The sequence below is a fragment of the Phocoena phocoena genome, chromosome 16 (genome assembly GCF_963924675.1).
Source record: "Phocoena phocoena chromosome 16, mPhoPho1.1, whole genome shotgun sequence".
In the NCBI taxonomy this organism is placed as follows: Eukaryota; Metazoa; Chordata; class Mammalia; order Artiodactyla; family Phocoenidae; genus Phocoena; species Phocoena phocoena.
In genome coordinates, this window is record NC_089234.1 from 17,766,312 (window position 1) to 17,790,158 (window position 23,847).

Genomic DNA, 23,847 nt, shown 5'->3' on the forward strand with positions numbered 1-23,847 from the left:
GAGAATGAGTCAGCCATGCAAATATCTAGAGAAGGAATGTTCCTGGCAGAGAGGACAATAAATACAGAAGCCCTGAGCCAGGGGTGAGCTTGGGATGGTCCAAGAACAAAGAGATGGCCTTGGGGACTGGGGCAAAGTGGAGGTTTTGGGGTAGGGGAGACGGTAGAAGACAAGGCAACAGAGGTCAGCACAGGTAAGAGCAAGTCATCGCTCACAGATCCTAAGAAGATGTTTGGCTTTTAGAGGCAGGGATGCAATCTAAGGTCATAATGGGGCAGAAATGTAACTGGGTCCTTGGCCTCATTCTATGACCTTTGTTGTAAATATATTATTCTTCCTCTTTGGTCTCTGGCATTCATCACTGTCAGAAATAGGAGATGATTAGGGGCTCTAGTGAGCCCTAGTAGAAGTGCCAAGCCCATCACATGGCCCCAGCAGGACACATCCACCTCACTTGGGCTTTCTCCTTACAGTACCCCTGACTCACCAAAAAAAAAAGTCTTCTGGCCAATGCCATTACCTCTTTGAAATCATTCCTTATCAGGAGACTTTAATGCTTCTCCAGGTGGAGCACTTAAGGTAAAAATCAGTTAATGTAATCTTAAAACCCCCTAATAAATTTCCCCGCAACTTAAGACAACCAGATAATCATTTTGTCCCTAGGGTCACTCAAAATTCACAGCTCAATTCCCATAATTAGCATTTCTTTTGTATCTCAGTCATTGAACAGGGGGTGAAGAGCCCCAGTGATAATATTTTACCTGTTTGAGGTTTAAAAGAAAGCTTTGATACAATCAGATAAACTGCCTCCACTGTTGCCAATAATTACAGCCATACAGTACGTTCCAGTTCCAAGCAGTGTGCATACTTGGCTCGCTTAAAGGTAAAAGTGTACATTTAGTTTATCAACTTGGATCCATTTGGGGTGACTCCCCCTCCCCCTCGTGTTCTCCTCTTCATTCTCCTCCTCTTTCATCACCTTTATCCTCACCAGAACCCCTTATTTATCAACCCCCTTGGCTAACAGTAGTTAATACTTCCTTTACAATGTGCAAGTATGTGTTTCTGTCTCATTTTGTTTCAGACATCCTTAAAAGAACAAGATCCAAAGGTGGCTCTCTTCCAAGCCATGCTTTCGAACACTGATTCTTAATCTGGGGTCCATGAATGATCATGGCAGGGGGCAGTTATGAGCCCCCTGAAATGGAATGCAAACTTTTACATGTACGCTTTTTTTTTTTAATCAGGAGGAAGTCTAGAGTTTCATTACACTCTCAAAGTGTTCCCTGATTCTAAAAAGTTAGGAAATACTGCTTTAAAGACTTTACTGACTCAATCTATAACATGGTTATCAAAGGAAAATCCTAGACATTTTCTATCTGAAAAAGGAACATTTGTTGAGCTGGAGCTGGGCAAGCCTGTGATTCTCAAAGACCACATTTATCACTTATGACCTGTGAAAGCAAGGGGGATTGATGGTTGTTGGGTCAAATGCAGCCTTTCTTTTAGAGGACTACACATTCTCCTGGGGATTCTTATCATGACTGCAAACATTATATAGTTCCCACTATGCACCAGGCACTGTCCTAGAGCCTTATATATTTTAACTCTTAATCCTCACATTAACCCTATAAAGTATGTACTATTATTAGACTTGTTTTGCAGATGAGGAAAATAGGGCACACACAGATTAAAACCATAGAATGAGCTTTATACTCAACATTCCAAGACCCTTCACACGTCTGCATAATACAGTTTGCCCAGCTGTAATTAATGGCTCAGAATAATTATCATTTTGGATGTGTCTGAATGGCAGCCATGTTGTAAAACCGTGAAGCACATGCCTGGTTAATAACAGGATTCCTATTTGTGCCACCTTTGGTTTTGTGAATAAGAACAGATTGCATGTCACATGCAGAGGAGAGCCAGCTGACTACTCTGCTTAATTTGAATTTGGCTAAGAGTCACCGTGGTTTATAAAGTGAGGTTATTGACCAAGTAGATAATTTTATTATTGTAACTATTATTTTTTTTAACATCTGTATTGGAGTGTAATTGCTTTACAATGGTGTGTTACTTTCTGCTTTATAACAAAGTGAATCAGCTATACATATACATATATCCCCATATCTCCTCCCTCTTGCATCTCCCTCCCACCCTCCCTATCCCACCCCTCTAGGTGGACACAAAGCACCGAGCTGATCTCCCTGTGTGATGCGGCTGCTTCCCACTAGCTATCTATTTCACGTTTGGTAGTGCATATATGTCCATGCGACTCTCTCAATTCATCCCAGCTTACCCTTCCCCCTCCCCATGTCCTCAAGTCCATTCTCTACATCTGCATCTTTATTTCTGTCCTGCCCCTAGGTTCTTCAGAACCATTTTTTTGTTTGTTGTTTTTTAGATTCCATATATAAGTGTTAGCATATGTTGTTTTTCTCTTTCTGACTTATTTCACTCTGTATGACAGACTCTAGGTCCATCCACACAATTTGTTTTAAGAGTAGTATTTTCTGGGGGGGCTGGGTGGTAGGAGGCTTTATTCTTTTGGCAGATCCTCTCAGTCATTACAGATATTGCTGCACTGTTAAAAAAAAAGTATATGCTTCTCTGTAAAGCATTAAAAAAAAAAAATCCAAGGATGAGATGGCTGAGGTCTCAGTTCAAGTATCTCCCAAATACATTGTTGTCCATTCCTTGACCTTTCCACGTGTTATAGCTGATTCACTTTGTTATAAAGCAGAAACTAACACACCATTGTAAAGCAATTATACTCTAATAAAGATGTTAAACCAACCAAACAAACAAAAAATCAAATTGTGACGGGCAATGAAAAGTGGATACTGTACAATAATGTGGAACGGAAGAGATCGTGGGGCAAGCGAAATGAACCACCACCAACCACACCAAAGGCTGGTCTTCATCCACAGATGGTGATGTTGTGTATATGTTGGGATTGGAAGGGAGTCCTCTATCATGAGCTCCTTCCGGAAAACCAAATGATTAATTCCAAAAAGTACCACTCCCAATTAGACCAAGTGAAATTGGCACTCGACGAAGAGCGTCCAGAATTAGTCAACAGAAAACGCATGATCTTCCAGCAGGATAATGCAAGACCGCATTTTCCTTTGATGACCAGGCAAAAGCTGTTACAGCTTGCCTGGGAAGTTCTGATTCATCCGCCGTATTCACCAGACATTGTACCTTTGGATTTCCATTTATTTCAGTCTTTACCAAGTTCTCTTAATGGAAAAAAATTCCATTCCCTGGAGGACTGTAAAAGGTACCTGGAACAGTTCTTTGCTCAAAAAAGATAAAAAATTTTGGGAAGGTGGAGTTATGAAGTTGCCTGAAAAGTGGCAGAAGGTAGTCGAACAAAAGGGTGAATATGTTGTTCAATAACGTTCTTGGTGAAAATGAAAAATGTGTCTTTTATTTTTACTTAAAAACCGAAGACACTTTTTGGACAGCCCAATATCATCAGCAGTTAATGAGCAGGTGGCCTAGAAATGTAGACAGACTATTCTCTAAGAAAATCACTTATAAATAATCTATAGAAAAACCAACATTGTGGGTATTAAGGTTTGTGTGATTCCACCCGTAGCCTATAGTGGTTACTAGGAATTCTACAATTCATGTATGTGGGCTAAATTTATAGATAGAGGTGAAGCAGGAACCCTGGACCAGAAAAGAAAGCCTCTGGAAAAAGTAACTGTAAAATAATTTGATAAAGGGGAAAAGGTTTTGCCATCTCCTAAGCAGAATTGGATGTGCAACAGGAACAGATGAGGTGTAAGTCATCCTAACAGAGTGAAGAGTCAGACTTAATCCCCTCCCAAGACAGCGGAATAACAAAGCGGGGCTGGGAGAGAGGATTGCACCCTGTGACCCTCAACTATGGAAAGCCTGTTTTCTAGTATCTTACCTTCATGTTGGAGGTCATCCTTGTAATAAATTTCAAATATTTTAAGGAATAATATGATGATGACCGTCAGAAAATATCTGGTTAAGACCGCAGTCAGCTGCATCACGCTTATTCAGGTTTCACTTTATATCAGGCAATTTAGATCATTGGAAACTGGGTTGATAACACTCTTTACTTTGGAAAAATGTTCTTTTGGGAAATCTGTAAGTTAAAAGCCAGACACAGTTTTAAGGAGTATGTTTAGAATACCCAGGAGAATAATTTTCCAGAAGAAGATCTTAGAGCTTCTATGTCCCCAAAAGTAATGAAAGTAAATTTATTTAAAAGTATTCTAAACATGAGCCTCGGCTGAACTTCAATTGATCTTCCTTTCAATTAGACTTAATAAGTAAGTTTCTAGCTTACTTTGAACTCATTAGAAAAAGAATAAATGCAGAGTAGTCCTGTTTCTCCTTGTCCCCTTCATGAAACTTTTTTTCTTTTTTGACAAAGACTGATTCTGAGGGAAGAAAAATAAAAATTAGTCTGTCTACAGCCATGTCTAGCTTTCCTCTCAAGTATCTTCAAATTCCTTCCTTCAAGTGTATTGGGCACTAGTGTGCTTTGCCTTGTTCTTTCTTTCTTTTTTTTTTTTTTTTGGTGGTACGCGGGCCTTTCACTGTTGTGGTCTCTCCCGTTGCGGAGCACAGGCTCCGGACGCACAGGCTCAGTGCCCATGGCTCACGGGCCCAGCCGCTCCGCGGCATGTGGGATTCTCCCGGACCGGGGCACGAACCCGTGTCCCCCGCATCGGCAGGCGGACTCCCAACGACTGCGCCATCAGGGAAGCCCTGCCTTGTACTTAATTGTGGTGTTCTTATCCATTGTGGACCACCTCCCACTGTGTTGCTGGTTACCACTGGAGAGTTGGGCCCCTGTTCTCCCTTGTATTATGTTCTTCCGCCTACTCTGGCTCAGGAAGTTGGGGTGGGAGAGGAATGGGAAATCTGCTTCCTATCTCCCTGTCAAGCTTGGATACATGTCTTCCCCAAGACCCGTGAGTCCTGAGCCCCCAAAACTCTAGGTTCATATATCTCTCCTTGAATACTCCTGTTCCTAGAGCTACCCTTGTCCAGGACTCTTGACAGTTGTCATAGCCATTCACACCTTCCTTTGTTAGTATTGTTGTATTTAGATATTTGACAAATAGATCTTAAGAATCTGTATTGTACAAGGTACTGTTAGATGCTAGGAATACAAAGGAAAGGAATGGGAGAAATCAAGATGGACATTCAAGAGGGAGAGGCAGATCTTAAATGGCTAATTCTACAATTAATTAATATTCAATTATAATTGTGATAAGTCCCTTGGGGAAGAAGCATATGATATGGGGCCTGCCTTAGTCTGAGGGTCAAAAAGTTTTTCACGAGGAGGTGAGATCTGAGCTACGTTATGAAGTATGAGTTGGAGAGAAAAAAGGGCTGTGCTCTCTCTGCTGGCAGAGAAAGCAGTTTGTGCAATGGAAGAGTAAAGCCCGTTTTTCCTGGGGACTGAAAGAAAGAAAGGGTGACTGAAGTTGGAGAAAAAGAGGGCAAGTGGGAGGAGATGAGGGTGGTGAGATTAACAAGGGTGGAATGTGCCAGGCATTGGCAGTTCTAAAAACTATAAGGAATAATTGAAAAGATTTTAATCAGTTGGAGTGGGGATCAGGCAGAGAAATGGGGGTGTTTGACATCGTCAGTGTTGTACTTTCAAATGTTCATCCTGGCTGATATGTGGGGTGTTTGGGAGGGTGGTGTATAGAAAGCAGACATGAGGAGTCCAGGTAGTAAGCTGCTGTGCCGCCCAGGGAAGATGGTGGTGGCCTGGAATAAGACAGTTCAAGTAGAGAGGACGATAAAAAGATGATGAGTTTAAAGCTATCTAGAAGGTAAAGTTGCCAGAAGTTAGTATTCAATTGGATGTGGGAAGCAGTTAAGAATGACTCCTAGGTTCCTGGTCTGCTAAGGACAGAGTGTGGAATGAGAGTGAAGGAGGGCTTTGAACCAGCAAAAGATGCCAAGAAAGAACATTCAGGTAGGTAGAAAGAAATCCAGCAGGACGTGGGGTTGTGAAAGCTGAGGAAAGGCTTACACCCAGAGCTTGAACTTGCTCCACGAGCCATCAGTACGCAGTAATCTGACATCAGGTTATACAACAGTGGAAGAAAGGTCCCGGGTAAGTCTGGGCATGAAGAATCTAGCCTACATTAGGATCCCTCTCCCAGAAGACAAGATGCTTTGTTTACAGTCAGCATCTCAGCTCCACAAACCATGTTGGATCATATGTTCCAAGAACCAACAGCGGTTTTCAGAGAAGTGGTCTTAAGCAATATTTAGGAAGAAAAGTTTTTCCTAAAAGACAATGTCTTCGGAGATGCAATTCTAGGCACAACAAGGACAAACTTTTGTGATGTCATATAGGGTAGTCTGGCCTGTTAGAGGCTCCTGAATCCCTTCATTCCAGATCGGGGCCTTTGCTTTATCCAGCCCAACCAGAAGTTTCACTGAGGTTGTTCTGATAGTCATTAGGGTTGTTCCTAAATGTTTAGTTACCTTGTTTTGGGCACATGGTGGGATTACACCACCTCTTGCTTCACTCTCTTGCTTTATATGATGCTTTAGCTAATGAAATGGGAACAGAAGTGATGTGTGGATTAAGAGCCAGTGCATGGTTCACTATACTCTCTGGTCCCAGCCTCAGCAATCAAGGAAGCAAGTGTCAAGATGGAGCCTCCCTTAGTGACCTTATAAGCAGAGCCCCTGTAATAACCTGCAGTTTCCATGTAGCATAGACAAATGAACTTTGTTGTCTCAAGGCTCTGAGACATTTGTTACTGAGTCATAACCTAGCCCATCCTGACTGACATTCTTCCCAGAACAAAGTAAAGTTAATGGTTGATATGAGTTCCAAAGATTTTAGGATAAATTCTTCACTAGGATTCAAGCTCAAAGGAATAGGACCTCTCTTTTGTCTTCAGAGTCTACGCAAGAGGAGACTAACAACCATCAAAATAATAGCTACTATCTAGTAAATCTCACCACGTGGCAGGCAATCTGCTAATTATCTGGATACATGATTCCATTTTACCTTAAAATAACCCAGTAAGTGAACATTAGCAAATCCACTTATAAAATGAGAGAATTTTGGGGCTCAGAGAGGTTAAATAACTTTCTCAGGGTCACACAGCTGGTAGATGGCAGACCATGATTGAAACCCAGGTTGTCGGGCTCCAGAGCCCTGTCACAACTCTCAGACATTCTGCTGGAAGGACTCAGGGTTAGTCCACTGATGTCCCAACTAGCAGCAGCTCAGTTTGTAAGCCAACCACCTCTTAGTATCACTACCCTCAGCTCCTTCATGGAATGGGGTTTAACATAAAGATAAGTTTTTCAGACCTGGGATCTAGTGGCCCAGTCCTAACTCCCAGGCTCTCACCTATGCTGGCTGAGTAACGCTATCAGTTACATGTTTGGGCTCTAGAATCAGATGGATCTGAATTCAAATCAGGGTTCTTCCACATACCAAATTCACCTAACCTCTCCCTGTGCCTCAGTTTTCCCATATGGAAAATCAGGGTAATAATAGTTCCTAGCTCATGGGGCTGCTGGGACGATGGGTACCTTATTTGCCTATTTGCTCTCAGATCCAATCCCCATCCTTCTCTGCTCTACTTTATGTCTGGGGAGGGGCTGGGTGGGTGGGTGAGGTAGCTTCCTGCAAATTCATTCCTTAGATTCCCCTGCAGTTTGCTTCAGCCAGTAGGAGGGCTGGCAGACGAGGCCAGAAAGAGGCAAAAGCCAGGGAGGGTATCCCCCTCTTTCTCAGGGGGCATCTCCAGCGGTGGCAGCTCTGTGATTTCGGCTCCCCCTAGGCAGCCCCTCTCTCCTTGGTCCCAGCTGTTGCCTAGGGTCTCTGTTAGCACCTGGCTTTGTCACTCCAGCCCTAGGGAGGGTAGTAATCTTCCATTGTTGCTAATCTCCAGGCTGCCTCACTATCCCCTTTTGTCCTCTCAGTCCTTCTAAGACCTTTCTATGTAGAGTTCTGTATTAAAGTCCACCAGCGGCTGTCTAGCACAGGTTCTTTCTCACACAGCACCATGCCTGATACAAAGGATTGCCTGAGATAATGCCTATGGAGTGCTAGAACAGTGCCTGGCACACAGTAAGCGCCCAATAAGTGGTAGCTTACAAAATGTACTTACCTCTTGCCTAGGTTCTCTGAGGCCAGTTTGCAGCAGGTAGGCCCCTGCCCACATCATAGCTCCTGAATCAATGCCCATTTCTCCTCCTCCTGGGCTGTCCAGGTCCACAGACCTGGGTTTGTTTTGATGCATTCTTTTCTACTCTTTATAAGGTAAAGGGCATGTGGATTCCGCCACGACATGTATGACATGTCACCATTTTATTTCTCATTTTTCAAACTTCTTACTACGGCTTAAAAAGCCCTGCTCTATCTGGCCCCTTCTGTCTTCCCAACCCCTCCCTCTGACACATCCCCTTCACTCCCTCCAGCCTACACTGGCCTTTGTTCACTTCTGTCTGCCAAGCTCTGTCCTCCTTCAGGGCTTTGGCAGGTGTAGTTCCCTCTTTTTGGAAAGATCTTTCCTGGTCTCCTTTCATATCCTTCTCACACCCCAGCCTCAAGGTAGCTGCTCCTCCCTTAGAGAGGCCCTTCCCATCACCTTATCTAATGTTGGTCACCTCTGTTATTCTCTGTGACAGATGCTGTTGGATCTTCACTGCAGTTTCCAAAACTTGTCATGATTTTATTTGTTTGCTTGTTTATTACTCTCCCTACTGACTCCCTCCCAACATTCCATAGGCTGTTAGACTATTAATTCCATGAGGGCAGGATCTATGTGTGACAGCCTCATCTGTGTATCCTCGGTGCCTGAAAAAGATGCTTGGCACAAAGCGGGCTCTCAGTCAATGTGTTATGCATGAATTGATGTTGAATTAATCTGTCTCCAAACTGCTCGTGTCAAGGGTCCCTAGAAGTCCAATGGTGACCAGTGTTGGGACTCCCCTCCTCTCCCTTTCCCTGGCACATGTGTTGTGAGCCAGAGGCCCTGGCTCTGTTCAGGCTGGCCCTCTTCACCACTGTTCCCTGCCTACACCCTGCACGGTGCGTGGAGCTCTGTTTTCCCAACGTGCTCAGCCACCGGGACCTTCACCGAGGCTCCCAAGACTCTCTATTCTCTCCATAGTGCTTCCACTTTCACCCTCCTTCTGAAGATCTGCCACCTCTAGGGCCTACATTGGAGCCATCTCCAATCAGATCCATAAGCAGAGTCCTCCATCCTGAGCCCCTTCTCAGCACCTGGGCCTTCCTGGCCTCTACTGCCTCAGACAACCTCTCCCTGTCACACAATCCAGCTTGATTCCACAGAGAAAGCGAAGGCCCGTTCAGGTTTTGTCTCCTCTGGTGACCAAAGACAGTCAATAGTTTCTCATTTTTGTCTTTCAGTAACAAAAAGGCTGCTAATGGCAATGACTTAGCCTCTTTCAACAGAACCTCAGGACTTAAACCACAGAGCCTGGCTATACTCCTGGGAGAAGGAAAAATAACTTTCCTTTTTAAGAATAAACGAACAGTTGTAAACAAAAGAACTTGACTTGGAAGCTAATTTCTTAATTACTGCTCTAGCAGTTACTGATTCAGTGCCCTGCTTCCAACTCTAGAGCTGGTGCCCTGCCCTGAGGCCCTGCTTGTGGCTGAAAGCCTGGAACCCTACCTAGCTCCCACTGGCCTTGCTTCCTGGGGTGGGTGCATCAGCTTTGTCCTGCAGCCCACACAGTAGAAGATGCCAAGCCAGCTCTCCCAGAAGCATGACTGCCTCCTGCTCGGCTTATTTGAAGTTTTTGGCTTAATCTACTATGAAGCAGTTTTCAGTCAAATTGAAGTACCTGTTCTGTCACACACGTGGTAAAAGTGAGTCAGAGGGGATTCCATTCTATTCTGGCCTAAGGTACGTTCTAAATGGCAGGCTCCAAGGTCACGTCCATTGCCATCCCCCAGCGTGATATACTGGCAGGGACTATTTCTCAATGCTCTTTTTCTCCCATATGTTTGAGTTATTCTAGCAGCCGGAATCACTGTGCTTAAAAATTAAATATGAGTCAGGAATGCAATTTGTCTGTAACAGAAAAAAAGGTTTCAGTGGCTTAAAATCCAGAGGTGTGTGATTGGTAATGTGGGGTTTGGACATTAAATTACAGAGCAAATGGGGGCAAAAAGTGAAAAAGAAGCAGTGCCAGCTGTGTCTGTTCCCTTTTACTAGGAAAGAAACACTTCTCCAGAAATCCTCAAGTCTGATTTTCTCTTAGGTGTCATTGCCCAGAACTGGGTCATAAGACCATCTTGGCTGCGGGGGACAGACTATTAGAGAACAAGATTATCATAATTAACTCAGATACTTTGATTCACTCTTTTCTCGGGGCTGGGCAAGAGATCACTCTCAATAAAATGAGGCTTCTAATAGCCAGGACCCCACAAGGAATGGGTATTGGACAGACAGGTCTCATTGCCTGCCCCAAATCAACTGAGTTGTAGAAGCCACAGGCTACTGAACTTGGTGCTGATTTTTGAATCTTTTGGGACACAATTATCAAACAGTTGTGTGTAAGTCTCCTAGGCTATCTTATCTTATGCTCCCTGGCGGGCGGTAGGTGTTCTATACATATTTATTAAATAAATGAACGAAGAAAACAAATCTAGAGGAAAGTGGATGATGAGCACAGCATAGATTCAGTAAGAGTAAGTCAGGCCAAACTTTATATCCTTTAAAAGTTTTTGACGGAGTAATTGTTGTATTTGAGATCAGGGTGTGTCATAGATATTTTGTCATTGGATTTCGGCATGTCAGTTGACACTGTTCCTCATAATATTCTTGCAGAGAAAAAAAAGCACACGTCACAATTTGACGGATGTAGCTGAAGCAAAACTTAGTGAGAAGTTTATAGCACTAATATGTTTGTATTAGAAAAGAAGACAGGTCTCAACTCAAATCACTGATCTCAGTGTGGTATTTCAAGGTGTTGAGTCCCAGCCTTTATAAGGTGTGTTTTCACCATCATTCAGTTCAGAGTACTTTCTAATTTTCATTCTGATTTATTTATTCTTTAAACGGTGGGGTGTTTATTCTGTTTGTTTTTTAGAAGCATGTTAGTTTCCAAATATTTGGGGATTTTCCAGATACCTCTAAGTTAATGATTTCTAATTTCCATTGTGGTCAGAGTATGTTTTATGTGATTTGAATCCTTATAAATCTATTGAGACTTGTTTTATGGCAGGTTTTACCAAGACACATTCCGTATTCACTTGAAAAAATGATATTCTATCTATGCGTGTAGTGTTCTATAAATGTCAATTAGGCCAAGTTGGTTGACAGTATTGTACAAGCCTTGTATATCTTTACTGATTTTCTGCCTAATTGCTCAGTTATGGAAACAGAGGTGCTGAAATTACTGTTTATAATCATGGATTTTTCTATTTCTCCTTGAAAGTCTGTCCGTTTTTGATTCATATATTTGGAAGCTTTGTACTAGATGCATGAATATTTAGAATTGTTTTTTCCCCTTGATGGATTGACTCCTTTATCATTATGAAATGATCCTCTTTATTTCTGGTAATATTCTTTGTATTGAAATCTACTTTGTCTGATATTAATATAACCACCCATATTTCTTCTGATTATCATTAGCATGGTACATTGTTTTTCAATCGTTTAACTTATTTGTCTTTATATTTAAAGTGATTTTTTTTTCTTTTTATACATGGCATACAGTTGGTTCTTGCTTTTTTCTCCAGTCTGACAATCTTTGCCTTTTAACTGGGGTGATTACTTATATGCACGAATTTAAATCTACCATCTTGCTATGTGTTTTTTCTTTCTCAATCCATTTTTCTTTCCTTTCTCCTCATTTACTGCCTTCTTTTGGATTTGAGTGACTTTTTTTTTTTAATGATTCTGCTTTATTTTCTTCGTTGATGTATTAGCTACAACTCTTTGTTTTACTTTCATGGCAGTTGTTTTAAGAGTTGGAGTATACATCTTTTTATTTTATTTTATATATATTTTTTGGAGTATACATCTTTAACTTATCACAGTTTACCTTCAAGTATATTACACCACGTTATGCTTAATATAAGAATATTACAACAACAGATACTTCCCCCTTTCTGGATGTTGTGCTGTCATCATACATTTTATTTCTACATATATTATAACCCCCCCAATATTGTTTTTATTTTTGCATTAAGCTATTATCTTTTTTTTTTTTTTTTTTTTTGCGGTACGCGGGCCTCTCACTGTTGTGGCCTCTCCCATTGTGGAGCACAGGCTCCGGACACGCAGGCTCAGCGGCCATGGCTCACGGGCCCAGCCGCTCCGTGGCATGTGGGATCTTCTCGGACCGGGGCACGAACCCGCGTCCCCTGCATCGGCAGGTGGACTCTCAACCACTGCGCCACCAGGGAAGCCCAAGCTATTTTCTTTTAAAAGAGTTTTAAAAGGGAAAAAAATTATTTACCTACAGATTTATGATTTCTTGAGCGCTTAATTCCTTTATGTAGATTCAAAATTCCATCTGGCTGTATTTTCTTTCTACCTGAAGGAGTTTCTTTTAACATTTCTTGTAGTGTCTGCTGGTGGTGAATTCTTTCAGCTTTTGTGTGTCAGATATATCTTTGTCTTGTGTTTGAAATACACGTTTGGGGAAAGAATCCTAAACGGACAGTTTTCTTTTTGAGTATTTAAAGATGCTGCTTCATTGTCTCCTCATTTGCATATTCCTGATGAGAAGCCTCCTGACATTCTGATCTTTGTTCCTCTGCACTGTCATGTGTCTTTTTCCCTCTGTTTTTAAGATTTTTCACTTCATCACTGGTTGTAAGCAATTTAATTGAGATGTTCTTTGGTATAGTTTTCTCCTTGTTTCTACTTAGAGTTTGTTGAGCTTCTTGGATTTGTGAATTTATAGTTTTAATCAAATATGGGAAGTTTTCAGCCATTATTTTTTCAGATATGTATTTCTGATATTTCTCCTTTTCTTCAGGGATGCCAGTTGCATATATATTAAGCTCACTGATACTCTGTTCCTTTCTAGTTTCAGTCTTTACTTTTTTCTATTTGTGTTTCATTTTGGATAGTTTCTATTGCAACATTTTCTGGTTAATTTTTTTTTTTTTCCAGTAACGTCTAACTTGCTGTTCATCCTGTACAAGTGATGTGTGCATGTGTGTGTGTTAAAAATCTCAGACAATGGTTTTATAATATCTAATGTTTGATTTGGGTCTTTTTTAAGTTTTCCACATCTCTACTTAACTCAATCTTTCCTCTACTTTCTTGGACTTACAGAATATAGTTGTAAGTATGTTTTAGTGTCCTTATTTACCAATTCTATCATCTCTGTCATTTCTGGGACTCTTTCAGTTAATTAATTTTTCTCCCCATTGTGGTTCATTCTTTCCTGCTTCCTTTTGCATCCCTGATGATTTTTTTTTTTTTTTTTTTGTGGTATGCGCGCCTCTCACTGTTGTGGCCTCTCCTGTTGTGGAGCACAGGCTCCGGACGCCCAGGCTCAGTGGCCATGGCTCACAGGCCCAGCCGCTCTGCAGCATGTGGGATCTTCCCGGACCGGGGCACAAACCCGTGTCCCCTGCATCGGCAGGCAGACTCTCAACCTCTGCGCCACCAGGGAAGCCCATCCCTGATGATTTTTGATTGGAAGAGTAACATTGTGAATTTTACGTTGTTGGGTGCTAGATATTTTTGATATCCTTTAAGTATTCTTGTACTTTGTTTTGGGATATTTTGTTCTTCTGAAGTTTGATCCTTTGGGGCTGCCTTTTAAGATTTGTTATGTAGGCCCAGAGAAGTTTTACTCTATGGTTAATTTTACCCCACTACTGAGGCAAGACTTTTTGAGTTGCGAATTATGGGATTTTCCAGGCCTTATTCCTGGTCCCATATGTTCACTGGTTATCTTTTCACTCTGCCTTGTGGGAAGAGGCACACCTCTCTGGTACTCTACTCCCAATTCCAGCTGTTTTGGCCTTCCTGGTCTCCCAGTTCTAGCTTCTCAACTCAGAAAGTCTACCTAGCTCTTCCTGGATTACCCCTGTCTGCACTATAGCCTGGCAACTCTTTCTAGGCAGTGGGCTGAGGCAATCATAGTGCTTAACCTCATTCACTTCCTTTCCCTTATGGACCACAGTCCTGCACTGCTTGCTGTTTTATATATTTTGCTTTTTTAAAAAAATTTTTTTGTTGTTGTCATCTTAGCAGGAGAGTAAATTCAATCCTTCAGTCCTTGTTGCTCCACCTTGGCTGACTAGATTGGATCTGGATTACTATAAGTTATTGTGGTTCTGTTGATAAAAGACTGCCAAGGGTGTCACTTGCTTCCAAAACAGTTCTCATTTAGTAATCTGTGCACTGCAGTCCACATCTCCTCCAAGTACTGTAAACTCTTGTGCAGTGGGTGTTGCAGAAGAGTTGCCTACAAATGAAGTTTATATAAGAACCTAATTTTCCCCTCTGGCTTACACTTTAATTCCTGTGGTGCTCTACATCATTTCTCATTACTTTAACAGTGACTTCAAATCCTGTGACTTTCCTGTATTTTCTCCCCTCCTTTTCATTTTCTTTCTTTTTTTTTTAATGTCAGGGGTCAGTAATCTGTACACAAATTTCATGATATTTTGGGATGAGAATTCATCTTATTCTAGTCATCATAGGCCTTAAATACTTAGGTGTGTGCTTAGAGCTAAGTTGTGTGAGGGGGGGTTGAATAAAGACAGGGTCCTTGACTTCAAGAAGCTCAAAATCTTTTTTAAATGAATAACAATTCCTGCTGTTTTGAATTGTTTGGGGATGGATTTACAAACAGAAGTAGGAAGTGCCAGAGAAAGAACTCTTGTTTTACTTCTTGTTCCTTAGCTTCAACAAGTAGTTACTGTGTTTACTGTTGTGTATTTACTATAACAAAGTATCATAGTGATACCTAAGAAACAGGCACTGGGACTTCCCTGGCCGTCCAGTGGTTAAGGCTTTGCCTTCCATTGCAGGGTTGGATCCCTGGTGGGGGAGCTAAGATCCCATGTGCCTTGTGGCCCCAAACCCCAAATGTAAAACAGAAGCGATATTGTAACAAATTTAGTAAAGACTTAAATGACAGTGTGTTTATGGAGGGCTGGAGACATCAGGGAAGGCTTGGAGTCCTAGTTCAACACAGAACTTGTCAAGTTTAGCTGAGAGAGGTGTGAGCACAGTTAGGAGTATGAGGGCCCAGGGCTTGACAAGGGACGATGGGAGAGGCTGAAGCAGGGGCTCTTGATGGAGAACAGTGGGAAAAGTAGAGGCCCCTCTGTGTAAGCCTTAGATGCCAGGCTCAGGCATTTGGACTGTGGGAGCTGTGGATGGTTTTTGATGGATGGACATGGGCAGAGATTGTTTGGAAGAGAGGATTAGGGTTCACGTGTGCAGAGGAGATGAGGGCTGGTGGCAGAGGCGTGAGGGCAGGGATTATGCCTTAACGATCTTTGTACCTTCTGCTAGTTCATAGTTAATGCTTGTTGCTTAAGTGCATGTAAAAGGTTATCTTTTCCCTTCTAAATTGCTAATCTCTTGATAACCACTGGCCTTGTCAATGGTACAACAAATACTGTGAAAGAAACTCTTTGTGCCCCTTGTTAATTTGTTTCAAGGACCAAAGGCAGAGAAATTTGGACTCAGGCTCATCCAAGCCTTATTTATTTCTCTTTTAATTCCTTATATTCTTCCTTTAGGAAAAGGCACTCAGCCACTGTTTGGAAAACTACACAACAGGTTCATTCCCAATCCCTACCTCCCTCATGCCCAATAAATTCTGCAGTCTTACAAATCTCATAAAAAGACAGCCCACGTGCAGGCTCCCAGGAGAGCCGGGCGGAGATACAAACTTCTAGAGGAACATAGCTCACACAACGCAGACAGATGCACCCACACTCACGTGACTCAGCGCCCAGGCAGAATCACCGCGTGTTTAGGCAGCACACGCCGTACCTGGCCACACAGACACACTTGCGGGGACACCTTCTACTCTTGGACCTATCCCCAGTGCACGAGGCCACGAGCCGCGCACAGCCCCGGCCGGTGGGCCCTGGCGCCTAGCCCCAGCCCTGGCCCTCCCGGAAGTGGCTGGCTCCGGGCTGCGCTCGTCACCCCAGGCGCCGGTTGCGTCATCATGGCGCGACGTTGCAGCAGCGCCGGCGGAGGCTTGAAGCGCAGACAGCTGCAGAGGTGAAGCCTGCGGAGCCGAGGGTGCGAGCGGCCAGGGCGGGAGCGGGCTGCGGGAGGCTGCTCGCGCCGGGAGCGCCGGGACAGGTGCGTGGTCGCCCTCTCACCGGGCCCGGCGCTACTCCAGCAAGCTGCCGGGCGGTCCGCTCCCCCCGGCCCTCTCCCTCGAGCTCCCGGGTTCCCCCTGAGAGATGGGCCCGGCTCGTGCCGGCGTGGGGGTCGGGCTTTTTCTCTCCCCGGGAGACCGGGCTGCGGCAGGCTTCCCCTGGGCGAGAGGGAAGTCCCTGTGGGCTCAGTCCCTCGCGCACCCGAAGGGCACGTGGAGTCATTGGCTTTGGCGTTGAGGCAGCAAGCGTGCTCTGGGAGCAGCTGGTGCTGGGGACAGTCCGTTGACAGATGACCACTGATTGAACTGAGCACTCACTGTGCGTCAGACACTGTGCCAGGCGTCTTAGGGGTATTATCCAGTCCTCCCAGCAGCCTAGGAGGTAAGATTTATCATATCATGCCTATTTTCCAGATGGGGAAACCAAGGCATGGAAGTTAACCGACTCGTCCAAAGTGACACAGATGGTAAGCAGGGGGGATTCGAACTCTGATCTGTTTGGCTTCAGAGCTGGCCCTCCTGCCTCTGTCGCTTTTAAAACCCACAGTTGGCTCCCCTCAGCCCACAGCGTGGCGCCTCCAGGATTCTCTTTTTTTTTTTTTTTTTTTACGGGGGGGTGTACTTTTCAACCTTGGACAAACGTGGGGAGGGAGGGGTGAAGCGTGGACTTACTATTGGCACAAAACTGTTTCCACCTCTCGTCCTGCCCTCGTCACAGGGGCCAGACGAGTCTTCATTCTCCCAGGCAACAGCTGCCTCCGCCGGTTGTAGCTACATTCTGCACCTGAAACTGATAGCTGAGTTTTATTTTATAATACAGAAGAGCTTTCATGCCAGGTGCATTGCTTTACTATTCCCTCCCCTCGCCTATTATGGTAGATTGTTACTCACATAAAATTGTTAAGAATGTGTATAGTCATGCTGAGGATAACAGTTACCACTGTAAATCCACATGGGGATTGTAAAGAAATCGGCATCTGCCCTCCAAGGAACACTGTTAACTTGGACATGACCTTTCAAGGTTTTAAAGGACTAATTTAAGGCCAGGTGAGAAATAGTCAAATGCTAAAATAATTTGAGAATTATGTTAGAAAATTCTTATATTTTAAGTTAATATCTATTTTCTTTAGCAGTTCACTGTTAGTGAACATTTTTTCCTAGGGTAGGAAAAGGCTTATTGAAAAGATATGAAAACTTATAAATCAGATATTTTAGAACAGTGTACTTTTGTCTTAGAGCTGTGTAGATGTATTAAAATTGCCAACATCATTTCATTTAAGGCAGCACAAGAAAATTCAGAGCTTAGTTCAGTTTAAGTGGGAAACTTGAGAGGCGCCCTTATTACCGTTACCCGTTTTACACTGCATAGTGTGTATGACGAAAAATTCCCAGCACATAATTGTTCATAATTATCTATTTGTGTGCATACATGTAACTTTAATTTAATAAATGCGTATCTTCATACTTCCAGGAACTATTCAGTGACACAGGTGAAATAATTATTTGTCACATACCTGAAATCAGCTGTTATTTACCCTCGTGAATTCACAGCTGTTTTGTTCAGGAAGTCCAAAGATAACGAATGTTGTTTTTTTTAAAATCAGGATGGCCTGGATTCATATATACACATCAAAGTCCTTTTTCACACATTGACTAAACATGGGGAAGTCCTCCATAGTTCATTTGACATCCTATCATGGGGCAAAATAATACAGAAATCAGAATTTTGAGTTCCAGTATTTGCTCTCTGGATCCCTCGTTAACTTATATGGTATACATTTTTTTTAGCGCATGATTTGGGAATTACGCTTTGTGACATGGATGAATCTGCACTGACGCTTGGCATGATAGATGTTTCTTATTTGCCAAATTCATCTGAATACAGTATTGGTCGATGTAAGCATGCAAGCGAGGAATGGGTAAGTTTAAGATACAGGTTAAAAGCATTCAGCCTAAAGATGTTCATTTCAGTGTGTATGAAGGTGGAAACACTGGAAGCAACAGAAATTCAAATAGAGGTTAATAGCTACAGAAACTACCTCCAGCTGTTAGAAGATTTGTTTATGAAGTCTAATATTTAAAAATTCTTATGGTATTATGTTATTGGGAAGAGAAAATTGGGTAGGAAATTTAAGTACAGTGATTATGTTAAAAAGCAATAGGAAAAAAAACCTATTAGTTGTTTTGGGTGGTGTAATTATAAAGAGATTTTTTTTTCTTTTCATATCTGTTTTCCATGATTGCATTTCACAAGTGTGAATTTTGTAATGGAAGTAAACTTTATTTCAAAAATTGAAAATAGGAGATTTTAGTATGTATCTCAATCCAAAGGGCATGCTTTTTTTTTTTTTTTTGTATTGTTTTCCCTATGTCAATATAACATGGCATGTTTTAAATGTTTCCTGAACACTATCTGCTTTAGATAAAAAATGATGTTGGAGTTTTGGGTGGTTTTTTGGTTTACTTTTGAGAATGTGATATCAGTGGGATTTGAGCAACTGATGAACTCAAAGTTAAGAGAAAATTATTTAAAACAGAAGAGCAGAGTTTGACCCTAATTGGATAGTATGGCTATAATTTAAATTCCAGACTTTAAACTCTCTTGTTAGGATAAAGGAATATTATATAAGTTTACCTTGTTTTTCATTTAAAGTAAAATATTTTAAGCCGTATTATAACAACTTGTTTACTCTCTGAGTAAGGCCTTTGTAGTTCTTTTGTGGGCGTGTGTGATTTAAGAGGGAGAGAGCTGAATTGTTAGCATAGGACTCCAGGAGTCTGACTTTATTCCTTCTGCTACTGTCAGAAGGCTATCTGACCTTTTATAACTTAGTTTTTAAACCTTTGACTGCTGCTTTCAGTGTTGCCAGCTATTGCTATTCTTAGGTGCTCAATTTTTGCTTATGTTCCAAGTGTTGGTCATAGAGGGAGCACCTTGAATGAAAAATCACTCTGAGAAACACATGCCACCAAAAAGAAAATATGTCAGAAGTTTCTCTTCTATCTGAAGTAGCTTAGAGATCAAGTGGACAAGTATAATTTTCTTGTTACTGACACACTATTTTTTCTTAATATTTATTAGGGTGAGTGTGGTTTCAGACCGACTGTCTTCAGATCTGCAACCTTGAAGTGGAAAGAAAGCCTAATGAGCCGGAAAAGGCCCTTTGTAGGAAGGTGTTGTTATTCCTGTACTCCCCAGAGCTGGGTAAGAATGCTACCTTTAATACCTTTGTTGACCTTTAATAAACAGAGTGAAATATGTGACATAGATTTCCTACTTTGTGTGAATTTTATTGTGTAGTCTTAATGGACTTAATGCATTTTTAGAACTTAGGCCCATCTTTATAAACCAAATATTCCAAGTAAAGATGTTGACTCAGTTTTTCTTTCCATTCATTTATTCAGTGAATGTTGGTCTAGTAGTTGATGCCAGGCTATATTTTGTTTTGTTTTTTCATTTTAGTATGACTTTAGAGGGAGAGTAGATCTTACTTTAAGATAACCCTTCCAAAGAGTTGGTGGGAACCTTCATGTAACTTCAAGATGTTGCAATTTAGCACTGAAAGTTAAAATCCTAGCAAGATGGATGAGAGAGAGAGAGAGCGTGCGCGCGTGTGAGAGAGAGCTCACACCTGAGCGTGGAGCAGGACAGAATAAGAAATTAAAGCAGTGGCTTTGCCCTTTTGCTAAGTGTCTGTTCCTGCGGTGGAGGGAGTGAGGGGTTTTGGCTGACTCTGTGATAGGGAAGGATGGTCACTAGAATGTTATGATGAAGATTTAAGAAGGAGTGTGCATGCGCTTATTGTTCGTATTTGATGGAAAAACACAAGCCATACAAAATCTTCCACATTAGAGTGTAGTGTTTGGGAAGAGTCGATTGGATGAGAAGTATGCTTCTGAGGGCATTTTGCCAGAGGGATGAGTTAGCACAGGAATGTAGACGCTAATGTGGCTGTGTTCTAAGGCAGTAGACTTACCTTTTAAAACGTATAACTGGATGGTAAGCTCTCTCTGGGATGGGACAGTTACCAGGACATTTAAGTGCCATTTATTAACCCTGCAATCTATAGAAGTTGCTTATAACCTGTGTGAATAGCTAACAGTGCTGTGAGAATTCTCCACTCAGGTTTGGCTTGGCAGAAAGTCTTGTATAAGGAATTTGCTAATCTGAGAGAGATTTGTGTGACACCCAAGCAGTTTATGTTAAATATTCAGGTCTGCTCAAGAATAACTTGATAGAAATATTGTTCCTCTTAAATCACAAGTGCCTTGATGCAAGATTATGGTGGAAGTGAAGGATCATGGCCATTTCTAGTCTAGGAGTAAGGCCAGTTCAGATTAATAGGCCAGTAGAAATAAAGATTTAAATAGATCATGTGGCTTTTCTCCTTAGATCTGGCATCTCATCTAATTCTAATTTTGAATGCTTAAAAGATCAAAACAATACCTTAACTCTAATGTGCTCTTCAGTCAGAAGAGAGTGTAAGAAATTATTTGGTGGTGGTGATGGTCTGGGGTGGGGATAGGTGAGTAGTATAACAGATAATTGATTTTTGCCTACATATAGTACCTGATAGAGCTAAACTTGATCTTATATTCTTCCATGGCATGTTTTTCTAAAATAATTTGTTTGACAGTATTTTTGTAGTAAGTTTTTGACATTTGCTACCTTTTCTATGAAATCCTATTTTCCTTTTCTCTAAGGAGATATCACTTAAGTATTTTGACATCTTTTGTTGAGGGTACATTGTGCTTTCTCAGCATTTATTTGTGGAAAGTTTACCTTTTTGCCCACATTGTTAAAGTTATGGCCTTTCTCTTTTTAGCAGAGCTATTTCTGGATTATCTTTCAAGATTACCTGTAAAGAGGGTGACCTTTAGCCATATGTTTTCTCATTAAGTAGACAGTCATTTTAGGGGAATAGAAAGACCACATTCTTTGAAGCAAGATCTGGGATTGAATCCTAAACTTCTGCAAGCCTCAGTTTTCCTGTCTATAAAATGGGGATAATAATTCTTATGTGTCAGGATTATTGGGAGATTTAGTAATCTCACAATAACTACATGATACTTAGCATAATATTTTTGTATTTTGAAAACACTGAAATCTCCAGTATTCCTGTCAATGACTTAAGCTGTCTCTGGCTTTAACTCTTTTTGGTTGGGGGTTGGGAGTAGGGCAGGAAAGTGAGAGACAGTAGTTCCTTTGAAAGCTGCTGATGATTAGTTTTGAGTTTGTGACCTTCTTAGAAGGCTAAAAAGTAGTTTTCAATAAAACACCATTTTTCTTCATCTCAGATTTTTGAAGCAATGCCTTACTTTATGCTTGAATTATATCAAGAACTAATAATGTGAGTCCTTCACCAGCAATCCAGTCATATATTTATGTCTAATTTTATTTTGTTTTATGTAGGATAAATTTTTCAACCCCAGTATCCCATCTTTGGGTTTGCGGAATGTTATTTATATCAATGAAACTCACACAAGGTAAAAAGACATTTCTTATACTTCTAATGCATGTCAAGAGAAAAATTCCATAATAACTAGTTAACACACTTTAAGATGAATCTCTTTATTTTTTTTAGAGTTAATAAGATACTAACTTCTGACACAAAAGGCTTTATCTAAAAATTGGAACCTGAGAAGACCTATTGCTATTTCCTGCTGTAATTATATAATATTTTCATGAGCATGTATATATCACTTACGGCTTTCTTTACCTTATTCAAATATTGATGCTGCAGCTGAAATGTGCCAAAATGTGACAGAGATATGTGTGAGGAGAGGTGTAGGTTTGAATGTCTTATGATCTATTATTATTTTATACCTCAAAGAAAGTGTAACTTTTTGAAATCTGCCTATCTACAGAGATTTGGAAGATATTTTTCTCTATTGAACAGATGTTCTTTGATTTATTATTAGCTTAAGACTTTTCTTAGAATTCTTACTTCCAAATTCCAGGCATATGGGTATAGGCTGTTAGGCATCAGAGTGGGAGAAAAGAGGCTTTGTTCTAAGTGAATTTAGTCTAGGGGATGAGGAAAGAGGGGGAATGTCTGCGAGACAAGAGAGAAACGGCAGCTAAAAATGCTACCAGTCCTTATAATTCTAAGATTAAATACCTGGAGTAGGTAAGTAGTAGGCTCAGGTGATGAGAAATACACAAAATTCCATTAAAAAACTGATCCAAGAAGTCAAATACTTAAATTTTAAGTCTTTCTGATTTTACTACTCATATTTTGATGATGATATTTAAGTGAGCATGATAATATTTGGGTATATATTAAGTTTTTTTTTAAATAGAACTAAAGTCAAGGGATGTGTTTTTTCCAATTTCCATGCTACCCTTTCTTCTCTCTCTCTCTTGCTCTCAAGTTTAAAGGAAAGAGAAGAAATTTTTTTTCCTTTGGTTGACATGATTAAGATCCTAAGCAAAAGGATCCCATTGAGTCTTTTCTTTATGTAAGTAGATATTTTACATACAAAACCGAGGAGTTCATTTGTGGTCCTCAGTTGGAGGCAGTTAAGAAAAAAAAGCATATGAGATACACATACACACACACACACTTTTTAGCGTATGTTGTATTGACCAGGCAGTGTGGAACTATTCAGTGTAATAAGCTACCTGTGCAAGTGAGTTGGCTATTTAGCTCTTCTGTGTGTTGCATGAAGCATAGCCTAAACATTTTTACACACACACACACACACACACACACACACACACACACACACTGCTTTCAGTCCATTGTGAAGGGATTTCATCAAGAGTTTGGACTTTGTACATTCCTGTAATAATTTTGACAATGTTCACTGATAGAAGAGTTTAGAATTAAACACTTAACATATTGGGCTAAGTTTTCAGAGAAATGAGACAAAGGAAAGGAGGAAGAAAAAGAATGTCAGGAAGGAGAGATGAAGGAACTTTTTTTTTTTTTTTTTTTGCGGTACATGGGCCTCTCACCACTGTGGCCTCTCCCGTAGCGGGGCACAGGCTCCGGACGCGCAGGCTCAGCGGCCATGGCTCACGGGTCCAGCCGCTCCATGGCATGTGGGATCTTCCCGGACCAGGGCACAAACCCGTGTCCCCTGCATCGGCAGGCGGACTCTCAACCACTGCGCCACAAGGGAAGCCCCCTCAAATTACTTTTCCTCAACTGAAGTCTTTTTGGATCTTTCCAGAATTACTTTATAATTGAAATCTGCTACTGTTTATATGCTTATCATTATGGAGGACATGATAATGAGGCATTATCTAATCATTACAAATGGTTTCAAATCACCACATAATGGAAGTTTGTAGCATTCTTATTCTAGATCCCTGTCCTTAACCCCCAACCAGATAACACATAGTCACTGTCCCTGATGGGAGTATGTCCTATTCCCTAGGTATGCTGAATGTGTTTTCAAAAAAGCTACCCAAAAAGTAAGAACTTCTGGCTTCATAAGCGCAGAGCACAAATATTCAGACCACTGTCTAGTTTCCTTGACTTCTCTCAACTGATCAACTTTGTCAAT

General features: G+C 41.4%; 1 protein-coding gene across 1 annotated transcript in view; it reads left to right on the forward strand.

The window, feature by feature from the left end:
• Positions 1-23,847, forward strand: part of GPAM (glycerol-3-phosphate acyltransferase, mitochondrial) — a 69,573-nt gene that overhangs the window by 11,036 nt on the left and 34,690 nt on the right. The window contains exons 2-4 of the mRNA XM_065893792.1: positions 18,121-18,251; positions 19,415-19,537; positions 21,746-21,819. Of these exons, the coding sequence (XP_065749864.1) occupies positions 18,150-18,251; positions 19,415-19,537; positions 21,746-21,819 (299 nt within the window). The 5' untranslated portion in view covers positions 18,121-18,149. The remainder of the gene's footprint in view (positions 1-18,120; positions 18,252-19,414; positions 19,538-21,745; positions 21,820-23,847) is intronic.